General features: G+C 35.3%; 1 protein-coding gene across 1 annotated transcript in view; it reads right to left on the bottom strand.

Annotated features, from left to right (window-relative positions):
* Window positions 1–12,881, bottom strand: part of RANBP9 (RAN binding protein 9) — an 80,893-nt gene that overhangs the window by 12,711 nt on the left and 55,301 nt on the right. Inside the window, exons 6-11 of the mRNA XM_074335205.2 lie at window positions 11,553–11,737; window positions 8,323–8,435; window positions 6,864–6,972; window positions 5,457–5,647; window positions 3,646–3,790; window positions 5–126 (exon numbers count right to left, since the gene is read on the bottom strand). Coding sequence (XP_074191306.1) covers window positions 5–126; window positions 3,646–3,790; window positions 5,457–5,647; window positions 6,864–6,972; window positions 8,323–8,435; window positions 11,553–11,737 — 865 coding nt within the window. The remainder of the gene's footprint in view (window positions 1–4; window positions 127–3,645; window positions 3,791–5,456; window positions 5,648–6,863; window positions 6,973–8,322; window positions 8,436–11,552; window positions 11,738–12,881) is intronic.

Genomic DNA, 12,881 nt, shown 5'->3' with positions numbered 1-12,881 from the left:
AGACCCATTTCGGTGTCACAATCTTCCATTTCGTGGTCATGTTTAGAGCTACCATTTAGGAAACCATTGGATGAAGTTTCTCCAACTCCATTGGAGTAGTGATCTGTTTCCATGTCTACATCATTACTGAAAACGAAAAAACAAACCTAATTTTAGAAATCGCATACTTGCAGCTTAGTTTAAAATAAATTACTACTCAACTACATAGCCTACTTATAAACTGACTTCATAAGGCAACAGCAATCTGCAAAAAAAATATTTAGTTAAATCTTGAATGTACTGAAAGCCAAATATGTAGCTTTTTTTTTTTTAAACAAATTTGTACTCCTGGAGATGTACTAAAATGTACTGGTTTCATGACTTTGTATCAATATGGAAAAATCATACTTTAGCACATACTTCACACTATTTTTCAAACTGAGATCTTCATCATTCTTTGTTAATTAACTCTTGCCCCAGCAGCCCTCGTGCTTGCCCCAGTATTCATTTCCAGCATGTAGGGGAAAACTACACTTTCCAAACAAAGTATTCCTGGAGCCCACTTCACCTCCTTTCTGCCCTCACATTCAACTACCTTCTCAACTTTTTCTTTAACAGTCTTGACATTTTGGCATTTGTCCTCACTACTTAAAAACATACCCTCTCTCAAAGGTAAATAATCTTAAAAACTATTTAGTCTCATCCTCTCATACCTTTCCAGTGCCCAAAACTATTTTTTTCTCACACGCTTGCTTTCTTTTCTTTTTTTCAATTTATGTTAAGTGTGTTTTTCCAGGACCCATCAGCTCCAAGTCAAGTAGTTGTTCCAATAGATGTGGAGGGCACAGCTCACAGTGGCCCATGAGGGGATCGAAACGGCGACCTTGTTGTTAAAGAGAGCCTGTGCTCTAACCAACTGAGCAACCGGCCACCTCTCTCACAGACTTTCTTATTGGCTAAAGATTCTAAAGTATTGTCAAATTTTAATTTTAACCATGCTGATCTGGATAGTTGGGGTGTTTCCAATTTTCACTCATTTCACATTTACTGAATGAATCCCTATGTGCCAATAACTGCATCTGGACATAATGAAGTTGTTCCTTCCGATCCATCCACACTCTAAGCTACAATAAATATTGTGATTCTTCTATGAAGAACCAGGTAACAATTATACAGCCCAGAAGGAAAAGCTTGATGCAAATTTAGGAAATACTTAAGTGAAAAATAGCTTTTCTTATTAAAAAAGCAATGTATATTCATTTGTAAGGAAAAGAACATTGAATGCAGGTGAACAAAAGCACTCTAAGCATAATGTCACCAGAGGTTACCTACCACTGGTGGTCAGTTTGTATTGTGTGTGAGTTTGAGTGAGTGTGTGTGTGTGCGCGTGTGTACACACACTTCTGTCAGTGAAACCTATTCCCTAAAAGGACAGAGAGAGACCTAGGAAATGCAGGGGCTATGGCCCTAGAACTCCTTCATCAGTCAGAAAAGCTTGTTTAGCATCTTGAGAATTGATAAGAAAAATCAAATTTTAAAAATGTTTAATTTAATATAAATCCTTAAAATTACAGCTTTTAGTGATCTTAATAATGTACTACCATAAACAATTTTTTTGACAATTCAATATAGTATTTGAGAAGGATTATTTCATTCAACACACATTCAAGGGCCTCTGAGCCATGTTCCATGTCAGGTGCTAAGGATATAATGAAATAGCTTCTGCCCTCTAGGAGCAAACAGCCTATTAAAAGCTAATGAAGTTATTATACTACAGAGGATCAGGACTGTGATAAAAGTTAATCACAACGGGTGATATACCATTTGGCAGGGATGTAAATCAAGGAAAACATCCTGGAAAAGTTAACATCTGAACCTGAGTTTTAACTAACTTGAACAGAAGTTAGGCGGAGAAGAGGGAGGGTCAGGTGAAGAGGATTTCAGATGGAAGTATAATGCACAAGTCAGGAAGTCAGAAATCCCAGGAAGCAGTCTCAGTTCTGCAACTTACTAGCTACTGATTATTGACCTTAAAAAAAGTCATTTACTTTTCTGGTATTCAGCTCTACATCTGTAAAATGGTTTTAACAGTTAATACCACCTTTGCCTACTTCACAATATTGTTGTAAGTAAAGCCATTACCAACTATAAAATAATAACCATTACTGTTTAACAGTTTAAGGAATTTAAAAGCTTACTTTCTTCTCCTTCACTACTGCAAAGGAGAATGCCGTGTCATCACTTCCTTCTGTTACGCTTCCTTCCCTGAACTTAGGTAATAACAAGTCCCTTTAACAACTTCCTACCATTAGGATAGTATTTAAGAGAAAAACCCACCAAGTGACTGCAATCCTACCCTCACAAAATGGCAGAACCCTCTATCAACGATAAAGTACTAGAGTACCATAAAGTCCGATAAAGTACTAAAGGCTTAACTTTTTAAATTTCCACACATAATTTCTACTACAATATTCTAATTTTTCTATTTTCAGTATGTCATCTCTACTGTGAAAGACTACCCTGACCTCAACAAAAGACCATCACTGTTTCTACTGTTCTCACCACCTCTGTGGACTGCCCTTATAACCTATACCACACAACACCACTACTGCAGGAAGTTTTTGTCACTGGTGATAGATAACCTTGAAATTCTTATAAATCTCTAAATTTGCAAATAAGATTTTTTATATACGCCTCTCTCCAGAATATTTTCATTAAGATTCCATGCTAAAAGTTAGGTTCTTTCTACTTTGATGAGAAAATGCTGCACTGAGAAATATTCCCCCAAAATGCAGTATGACCAATCCGTGTTATAACCAAACCAAGATCAAATTAATAAAATCTAACCATTATTTTGGTTAGAATGGAAAAAAAATTACCATTCCTCTAGTCCTGAGCCAATTGAGATTCAGATGCTGGATGATGTGGGCAAGCTGAATTCCCAAGAACTTGCTTTCACACACTAGTGTCCAATTCAAGTGATTACATTTCAGGAGCCTTTAGGTTTCAAGCACATTGAACCTGAGTACGTCATAGTACAGTGATACAGACACTTCTTACCTCTAACTTTGGTGTCAGAAGAGGCGTGCTTCCTGTCTAGCAGAATGCCTGACACCCACCAGATCCCCAATACTAATCCTCACGCTCTATGTTTACTAAAAGGACTTAACCACATCTGCTATATACAAGCTACTTAAAGATCGGCTCTCAAAAAAGTCTTTGTAAAGTTAGTTATTTGTAACTCAGGATAATGTTCTACACGTTTACACCAAAAAACGCACATATCGGGGGGAAAAGTAGTTGTAAACATATATGTTAATCCTAGATGTTAAATACGCTACTGTGACTTGGAAACATAACAAATAGCATTTAAGTGATCATCTGTATAGGTTTGTGGTGGCAGGAAGATTGGATTTGTCCTTATAACCCCACTAGAGGGAAGAGGGAATGGAGAGTAAGAGGAAGGAACAAAGGGAAGAGCCTATGTGCACATGAAGACTGAAAAGCTTTGGGGAACTCATTCTTTATCCTTTTATTTTCTGGGGGCTTAGGAATGCCCAGACCCCCGTTATGCTCCATCTAACTCAATCTTTTCAAATTATTAAAAATGATGACACTTATACTTAGGTTGCTTATAGTAATGCAAGAGATAGGGAAATCACTTACCTGGTGAAGTTATTAACTTGCTGTGATCTTGACATATTTATACTGTTCAATTCTGGTACATTCAAATTGGATGACTGGTGTTTACTATGACAATATGACTGATGTGCTTTATTTGATATTACACCATTACTACAACTTTCAAAACCTGGAAAAAAAAAAAAAGAAGAAAAAGGTAGCTCATGAAAACCCAAACACACACTATTTTATTAGGTTGTAAATAATGTACCCATATTCTGATTTTTGTATTTAAAACTCATATAATATAGGAGAGTCAACAGACTATTTAGAGAGCAAACAAACGATTAAATTCTTTGAAAGGCTGTAAGTCTGCTTAACTGTGAGCTGTAATGATCATCTCCTCTAACATTACTGAAGGCTTCATTATGGATCTAATTTACTCCTCACAACCCCTCATGAGGGCAGTGTTACCATCACCCCCACCTTAAATATGAATATACTCAGCTTAAGAATTTGTCCAAGCCTGAAGTGACTGTATGATACTCAAGAGGGGTGGTGGCTAAGGATACAAACATGAATCATTTGCATTGTACGGGATTGTGACATAAATAGAGGTATTACAGTGATGTAGAAAGTTATATGCTGATGGAGAAAAAACAAAGGTGTTACTCTATGAAAGGAAACAGTATTTGACTTCTGTTTTAGAAAGTTAAATGGACAGAGGAAACATAACACCTTGGGGAAAAACAGAATGAAAAAGACAAGTAAAGAAGACAAAGAAGGATCAGAAATAAACCTGTAGAAATGATGTCATAAAAGCCAAGAAAGGAGAGAATTCCAATTAAGAGAACACCAAAAGCCTTGTAGAGTACAGTAAGGCTGGTGAGCCAAAAAGGGACAGGAGGAAATGAAGGGGCAGAGTGGACTCCTGCAAGAAGCCAGCTGGGAAAGAAAGAAATGGCGGGCAGCCAGCTGGGTGTGGCGACTGGTGGCCTACGACATCACAGCCACATCACCACCTTTACATTTAAACTTCACTAAAACACACAACTGCCTTTTCATTACCAAATATCTATGACTTAATTTCTAGAGACAATTCTAGAAATTGGCCTTCGTCTATGACAATCTGCTATAGTAACCTATTCTCAGAAACAGATCTTCAAGTTACTAAAAACATACCCACTATTTTTCTTCCAGAACATCTTGAGACCAAGTATACACATGTGCAAAACAGCTACACGGACGAGTCTAGATTACCCCTCTTTCTTCTGCCTCCGCCCCCCCCATTCCGGTTCAAGCCATTGTTTCTCAGTCTAGTTGTGTAGGACACAGCTCCCTGGCCCAGCTGGTACTATGAGACTTGCGCTCCCCCCATCCCCCCGGCGGAGGCAGTCGGTCGCCAGTCATTGGTCGGCCGCTCATAGCAGCTCCCAGCAGCTCTCACTGGCTGCCAGCCACTCACGATGGCTGCCGGCCACTCATGGCAGCAGAGAACAGCCCATGGCAGCACACAGTAGCCCACGGACGCTCATGATGGCTGCCAGCGACTCACGCTGGCCACCAGCTGCTCCTGGCAGCAAACAGCAGCCCATGGCAGCTTACGCCGACCTCCGGCTGCTCACACAGCCCAGCTCCAGGGAGAGCGGTTGTTCACAGTCTTAGCTGTAGAGGGCACAGCTCACTGGTCCATGTGGGAATCGAACACGTGACCTAGGTGTTGGGAACACAGCACTCCAACCACCCTGAGCCACCGGGCTGGCCCAGACGTGTCTAGATTTTTAAAAAAATATTTTGGTTCCAAAATATAAAGAAGGGCAAAAATGTAAAAATAATGGTATAAGACTGACTCTCACCAGAAAAATGTGCAGTATTTCCTTTGCCTGATGCTAAATTGTGGATATTCATTCCATGGCTGGGGCTCATACTTGGACTACTAAAAGGTCGAGGACTAACAGGATAACTGTCTTGAGATTTTGGACTTCGGCCTCCCAAACATCGTACTTCACTATCTGTACCATTCACCATTTCTATAAACTGACGAACTCTAAAAAAAGAAAAGAAAAATTTATTTAGATAATCTTTAAATAGCTGTTTGTTTATTTAATAGCAACAGAGTTCTGAAAGGAGATATTTTAAGAACTTGTATTGATCAATAACTTTGGCCTTTAGATAATATGCTAAAAATACTAAATATGGTTTTATATACTGTATTGCATAGAATGAATTTAAAACTTTTCAGAAAAATGAAAACTATAATGCAAAATACTATCTCCTTTAATCAAGATTTATTAAGAAAACGAAAATCTATCTTTAGCTATACTAAGCAAAAGCAAAATGGACTTTTAAGCTAAGAATAATTTAATCAAAATAATATTTGCACTTGGTAGCAAATCAAGTAGTACATAAGAACACGATGGGCTCCAACAGGTAGTTCCACACCTCTATCCACAGCAGCATTATTCACAATATCCAAAAGTGGAAGTAACTCGAATGTGTATTAATGGATGAGTAGATAAACAAAATGTGGTCTATACATACAAAGGAATATCATTCAGCCTTCAACGGGAAGGAAATTCTGACATGTGCTATAACATGGATGAATTTTGAGGACAATGTGCTAAGGGAAATAAGACAGTTACAAAGGACACATATTTTATTATTCCACTTATGTGAGGTACCTAGGGTAGTTAAATTCGAGTTCACAAAGAGAAAATAGAATGGTGGTTGCCAGGAGCTGGGGGGGGGGAGAAGAAATGTGGAGTTAGTGTTTAATCGATACCAAGTTTTAGTTTGGGAAGATGAAAAAGGTTCTGGAGACGGATGGTTAGCGATGGTCGCAAAACAATGTGAATGTACTTAATACTACTGAACCGCACATGTTAAAATGACAAGTTTTATGTTATGTATATTTACCACAGTTTTTAAAAATGTCTGTGACTTACTTATAAGATACTTTGCAGAAGAAAAAATAGATTCTCACCTTCTAAATAAGATTTTCCACATTGTGAAACATAAGATTTTCCACATTTTGAAACACAGAGATAGACTGACAGAAGAGCAAACACACAACAAAAGATGCCATCTGCTTATAGTCCTCAATACAAGTGTTTTTTATAACCTGTTACTTAATGTGCTGTATTACAAAATTATATGTAAATATCTAACACAAGGTAAAATAAAAATTAAAACATGGGAATAATTTTGGTTACATACAACATACACACATATAATAAATATAACATTTTATTAAATAAACTCACTTTAATGTGAAAAGAAGATTAGGATTTCTTTCAAGTAAACTTGGGTATAACTGTTGTGTTGTTTCAATGGCTTCTCCCATTCTTCCTGCTAACACCAATTTCTGAATTCCTATTTAGAAAAAGGGAGCAAATGATTAATTTTTAAGAGTAGAAACATAAACTTGGTGGATTCTCAACAAAAAAAGACAGTAAAATATTTTTAAGTTACTGTGATTAATTTCCATTTTTCTAGAATCATAGTTTCTATTAGGTGATGAAGGGAAAATTTCAGACAATTAAAAAATTAGAAAAACCAGTACTTTCATTAACTATTAAAAAAATCACAAACTATCATACAAGTAATATAGGAAAAACACCTCTTAAACAATATTGAAATATTAAACACTAATTTATATTTATGGTATACATGGTGTTGATGGTTTCACGATATATACTACCGATACATACTGATCTCCAAACTCATCAAATTATATTCACTAAAAATGTACAGCTTTTAATACGGCAATCGTATCTTTTAAAGTAGTTTTTTAAAAAAGACACTAAGAAACATTAAAGAAACAATATTAAAAATGTTTCATCAAATATAAGAACCTTTGAACCCATAACTAAATGAATGGTGGACTTTGAGTTAGGATCTGAATTCAACAGCCACTCATTGAGCATTCCTTGTGTCAGATATTTGTTAAATTAGATAACGAGGATACAAAGAGTTAAGTGATCATCTAATCTGTTCACCAGTTTGTTATAGTGAGAAGACAGACAAGTATACAACAGCCACAACACAATATAGTCAGTGTCATTATAGCAGCACGACCCATAAAACAATTGTTTTCATTCGTCATGATTTCACCCATCATGTTCTGTTTTTATGCCTATATTCACACTGAGTCATACACTCCTTGATGGACTAACCACACCAATTTTAGGATGGCTAACTGTGGAACAGTTATCATGCTGACTTGCCCTTGTCAGAACAGGCCCTACTGCTCTGGCCTCAAGCACTAGGACCTAAGCAATAAAACACGTAAAATCAATACTATCTTAAATTTAGATAGCAATTTAAATACAAAGATACTTATTAGTAAATTTCTTTCACATATTATCTTCACTAACATCTAACCATGGGACAATACTTTATGTATTGAAAAAAAAAACATTTTATTAAATGTTTATTTTCTGAAAGCTCACAAAAACATCTTTAATTTTAAGAAAAAATGGTAAACATTTCTTACAAAAAATTCTCCAAAATTCCGTATTTCTACATGCAGAACATTAACAAGTCCTATGTGAATTTTTTAAAGGTAATCTTCAAAAATGTCAATGCAAAAAATTTCAGAGGCATCAATTTAAATTAATCTAGTTGAAAAATTTCAAGTTTGAAAACATAATTTCTAAAAATCGATATAACCAAACCTGTAATCTGAAAACAAGTGTTAGCCATGTACCATAGTGTCCTTACTTTGTCTATTTTTAATGGAAGCTAATTCTTCTAGAACCGTCTGGTCTGTAGATCTGGCAAAGGCCTCTGCTGTGGCACAGTACCCATGGTGGACTAAATAAGATGAAACCATTCTTAAAATAAAAAGAAACACACAACTTTTAGTTAAGAGAATATATGCTTCATACTACAATTTACATAAACAAGGTCTACTCAGGTGTTACAAAACACGTATTCCCTTCAAATAAGGCTTTAGTAACCTCTACTTTGAAGTAAGTTCAAAAAAATCATTTTGCTCTTTCATGTATTTCTAAGAATATATAGCAAATGCTATGTCGACATTACTCTCCCTAAAAATAAATATTACTAGAGAATCAAGAACACCCCAGCTTCCTCAGGTTCCTTCCTATTATTTGCCATCCTTAGAGTCAGTCCTACTAACCAATTTGTTTCACATTGTAGGACTTATCCCAGTAAAGAATTGCCAAACACATTTAAAATAACAGATTAACTCTTTGTGTTCTATCTAGAGTTCAACCCCTCTCTTTACCCATCAGTTACATTAGATGGGATCACAAGGTATGAACACAAGAAATACCATATTTTGCCATGTATAATGAGCACTTTTTTGCCCAAATTTGTGAGGGAAAAATAAGGATACATATTATACAGGCTTATCTATATAAATGTTTTAAATTATTTTTTAATTAAAGTTTATTGGGGTGACAACTGTTAGTAAAGTTACATAGGTTTCAGGTGTACAATTCTGTATTACATCATCTATATATCACATTGCGTGTTCTCCACCGAGTCAGTTCTCTTTGCATCACCATATATTTGATCCCCTTTACCCTCATCTCCCACCCCCCACCTTTTAATTTTTTTTAATGCTAATGAGTTAAGTGTAATAATACATACATAGATACCAAAATTCTTTTATAATACAAACGCAGGTACCTAAATATAAATAAACAAAAATTTGAATTGAAAAATTAAAATGAAAGATTTTTTTCCCTGAAAGTTTAGACCAAAAATGTGGATGCGCATTTTACATGGAAGCGCATTATACACGGTAAAATATGGTACTAAAGTGAACCTGGAGACAGATCTTCCAGAAGAAAGTCTGAGAGTAACACTAATCGATGAAAAGTTGGCCTTCTAATCTAAATCAATTAGTATGACTGTGCACAGATTACTCAAAGATGATTTACATGTAAGTGACACACTTCCAAGGAACAAGTTTATTTTTTAAAAAGCCATCCAGTGGTCAAAACACAGATTTACATCTAACCATAAAATGTTAGAAAAACTGTTGACTGGTTCAGCAATATTAACTCAAATAACAAATATATCCAAATGTTCAACTCTTAAACCTGCCTCTATCTGGCAGCACTAAGGGACTATTAGAAAACAATGGGAAGCAACGGTTCAAAAAAGTGGGATTGAGGGCAGGGGGGAAAGTCCCCAAGAAACAGATTTTTTTCATTTTATTTCATCTATTGTTCAAATTAATTTAAGAGAGTAGGGGAGAACCTTTTAAAATGGACATTCCAGGAGGCCATGATGAGTTTCAATTTTGTGAAGAATGGGGTAGGAGTGGGGACCCTCATGGAACTCTGGTGACAGGATTAAGATAATGTTTCCTCTACTTCTACCTTGCCATGATGCTCAGTGGTGACCATTTTTAAAGCATCAAAGGGATGTGACCCCAAGAGAGCAACCTATCCTAGCTCTCATTGGTAACAACTATGGGATTCTGACTTGGGGTGCATTATTCTGCCAACTGTGCCAGACAAAAACACTAGTATAGAGCCTCTGTAATATCAGATAATAGCTCTAGGAAAGAAGCATGTTCTCATAATCGTCTTTTCTTCCAGTCATTATATCCTCCAAAAAATACACACAAAAGACATTATTAGATTTATAAATTTAAGATTGTTCCAAGCAATTTACAGACATTTAAGATGAATTGTGTCAGACTGATGGTCTCCGAAAGCCTTTGCTATTTTCTTGGGTTAGATTAAGTAGTGATAGTGATTATTTAAACTTACCGGTACTTATTTAATTTTTAAGTCTCTATTTTCAGATTTAAGAGCTACCATTCAGCACTACTGACATCCAAGTGTGCCCTCTAGTCTTTCAGCAAAGGTATAGTCCAAAAAGTTGACTACCACAGGTATTATATTTTCATGCTTCCATAATGAAATTCTACTTTTTCATAAAAAGCTCCCTAATAAAACAAACTGAATAATTTTAGTAAAGAATGAGTTGAGATAAAGGTACTTGTACCATCTTATGGTACTTGTACAGACGCCCACTGCTGCTGCCCACCCCCCTCCACTGTTATTACTGCCTCCTCAGTGTTCATCCTGCATTTAGGAATCCTAACTCCATGTTCATTGTTCCTTGGTTTTAGTTCCTTTTACCTCATCTTAAATGTCCAACAGTAAGTACCAATAAATGACATCAAAAATAATTAGTAAGATTTTAAAAATTTCCTTAAACTGGAGGCTTTTGGTCAGGCCTTCTTATTTAGAATAGGGGCAATTATAACTTTCCTGAGTCCACATGATAAATAACAAACATTTAGCAAAAAAAGAGATACTAGTAAGCAAAAATAGCTGGTATTATTCTTATAAGGTAACCCATTCACTGGAAAAATTTAGCCAAATCCTGAAAAGTGAAGTGCATATATTCAGTCTGTATTCCAGTATATAAACTACACCATTATTTTGACGCTTATTCTTACTGAACAATTATTCTTTTCCCCATAAATATCTGAACTATTGCTGACCAACATAGTCAAGTTCATGTCTAAAAACACAATCCTGAATTATACAATCTAAATTATCTTTCTGACTTTATCTTTTGCATTGGCACTATTAATAGCTGAATCATGTAATCTATGGAAATCATTAAATCCTATTACTAAGGATAGCAAATGAATTATCCTAACCTAAGCGATCTAGTGTCACTTTATTTCCTCCATCAAATTAATAAGCCAGACTAAAATATAATTCTGTATGTGTGCCACCAAATCAAACATTATTTTTAATAGTTTAAATATAGTGAATTACTTTTATAGAGATTAAAATATTAATACATTAAAATTAAGATATAAATGAGTAGATTAAAAAGCTTCAACAAATAATCTTTTGTAAAAAGCTTCAACAAATAATCTTTTGTACTAGAATAAAATGTTTTATAAAAATGTATTTCTAAATAATGTCAATTCAAAATTCTTTCCTTACTTTTGTATCATGGTCTGCCATTCTCCTTCTCGATCTCCAATAGGAAACCGGTCTATCTGTGCCTGTATTTTGGTTCTCCACTCCCGCATGTAGTCTTCTATATCAAACACAAAAGGATGTTGCCCAAAATTGGCATCGACGACTTCTCCTGGTGTCTGGAGCCCAACAGTAGGATATAAATTTGGCTGTAAAACAACACATTTCACTTAGTGTCTGTCCCTTTTATGTTAAAAATGTATTCATTCTTCCAAATGCTACCTTTAAAGTAACACAACTACAAATTTACCTCGTGAATATTTTAAAATCTCAATCCAAAACTAGTTGAGAAGACTAAAGCAAATGATCTAAATACAATGTGCCCTAGATGAAAAACATCACTTCATGTAATCTAATCACCAGGATGAAATATGAAACAACTTCAGCCCCACCTATTTTCATTTATTCAGAGACCATGTGGAAAATATACTAATAAATGAAGACAACTCTTGCTCTTAAGAATATGCCATATAGTACACAGAGATTCAAGTATAAACATGTAACACAGGTTTACCTTTTATATATGATACATATGATACATTTCTAGAAACCGCATGTCAAAGCTAGTTACCAGACAACTACAATCCTCGCTGGGCACATGCTACTTTAAGCACTTTAAGTATCTGCACACATGGGATGCCTTCATAAAGGAATGGTGATAACTAAGTAAAACAATGCCATTGAGAGTGGGGACTCTCCATATAAAAATGAAAGACTCAAATGCATACATTTCAAGAGAGGAAAAGATGGATTTAAATATTCAAATTCATAAAGAAATTCATTTAGATATACTCCAATATTTCTAAGCTAAACAATCAAATTTAATAGCTTCAAGGATACAAAAAATGCAAGACTCTTTCTTCTGGCTCTATCACTAGTTGTTACATCCAAAAGAAGAATGAGTTCCTGAATGTGTACTAAATGGCAGGTTTTAACCATTATCATAACCCTATGAAGTAATTATTATCATTTGGATCACAAAAATACAGAAATTGAGTATTAGAGGCATATTAACTTGCTCATGGTCATCCTACACTACTGCCGAGGGGGGTCTGACACGAAATCTAAGTTCACCTTTTCTTCCTAGAACTCCCAACTCTACTTCGTCTTCACTACTAGTATTTATGCCTTAATTCTATGCTTTAATGGTTATCACAAGTATTTTCAGTACAAGATTAGGTAAGGATGAAGAGAGAATAATTTGTATGTAAATGTAAGATGCTTAAATAGTTTTCACAGCGAAAACCTAAGAGGATATATTTAAAAACAATAGATCAACCCAAGTAACCAAAA

Source organism: Rhinolophus sinicus, chromosome 14 (genome assembly GCF_057876585.1).
Source record: "Rhinolophus sinicus isolate RSI-liver-muscle chromosome 14, RSI-T2T, whole genome shotgun sequence".
NCBI classification, from domain to species: domain Eukaryota; kingdom Metazoa; phylum Chordata; class Mammalia; order Chiroptera; family Rhinolophidae; genus Rhinolophus; species Rhinolophus sinicus.
The sequence above is the reverse complement of the archived record's forward strand: the minus strand, read 5'-3'. Positions and strand labels throughout refer to the sequence as shown.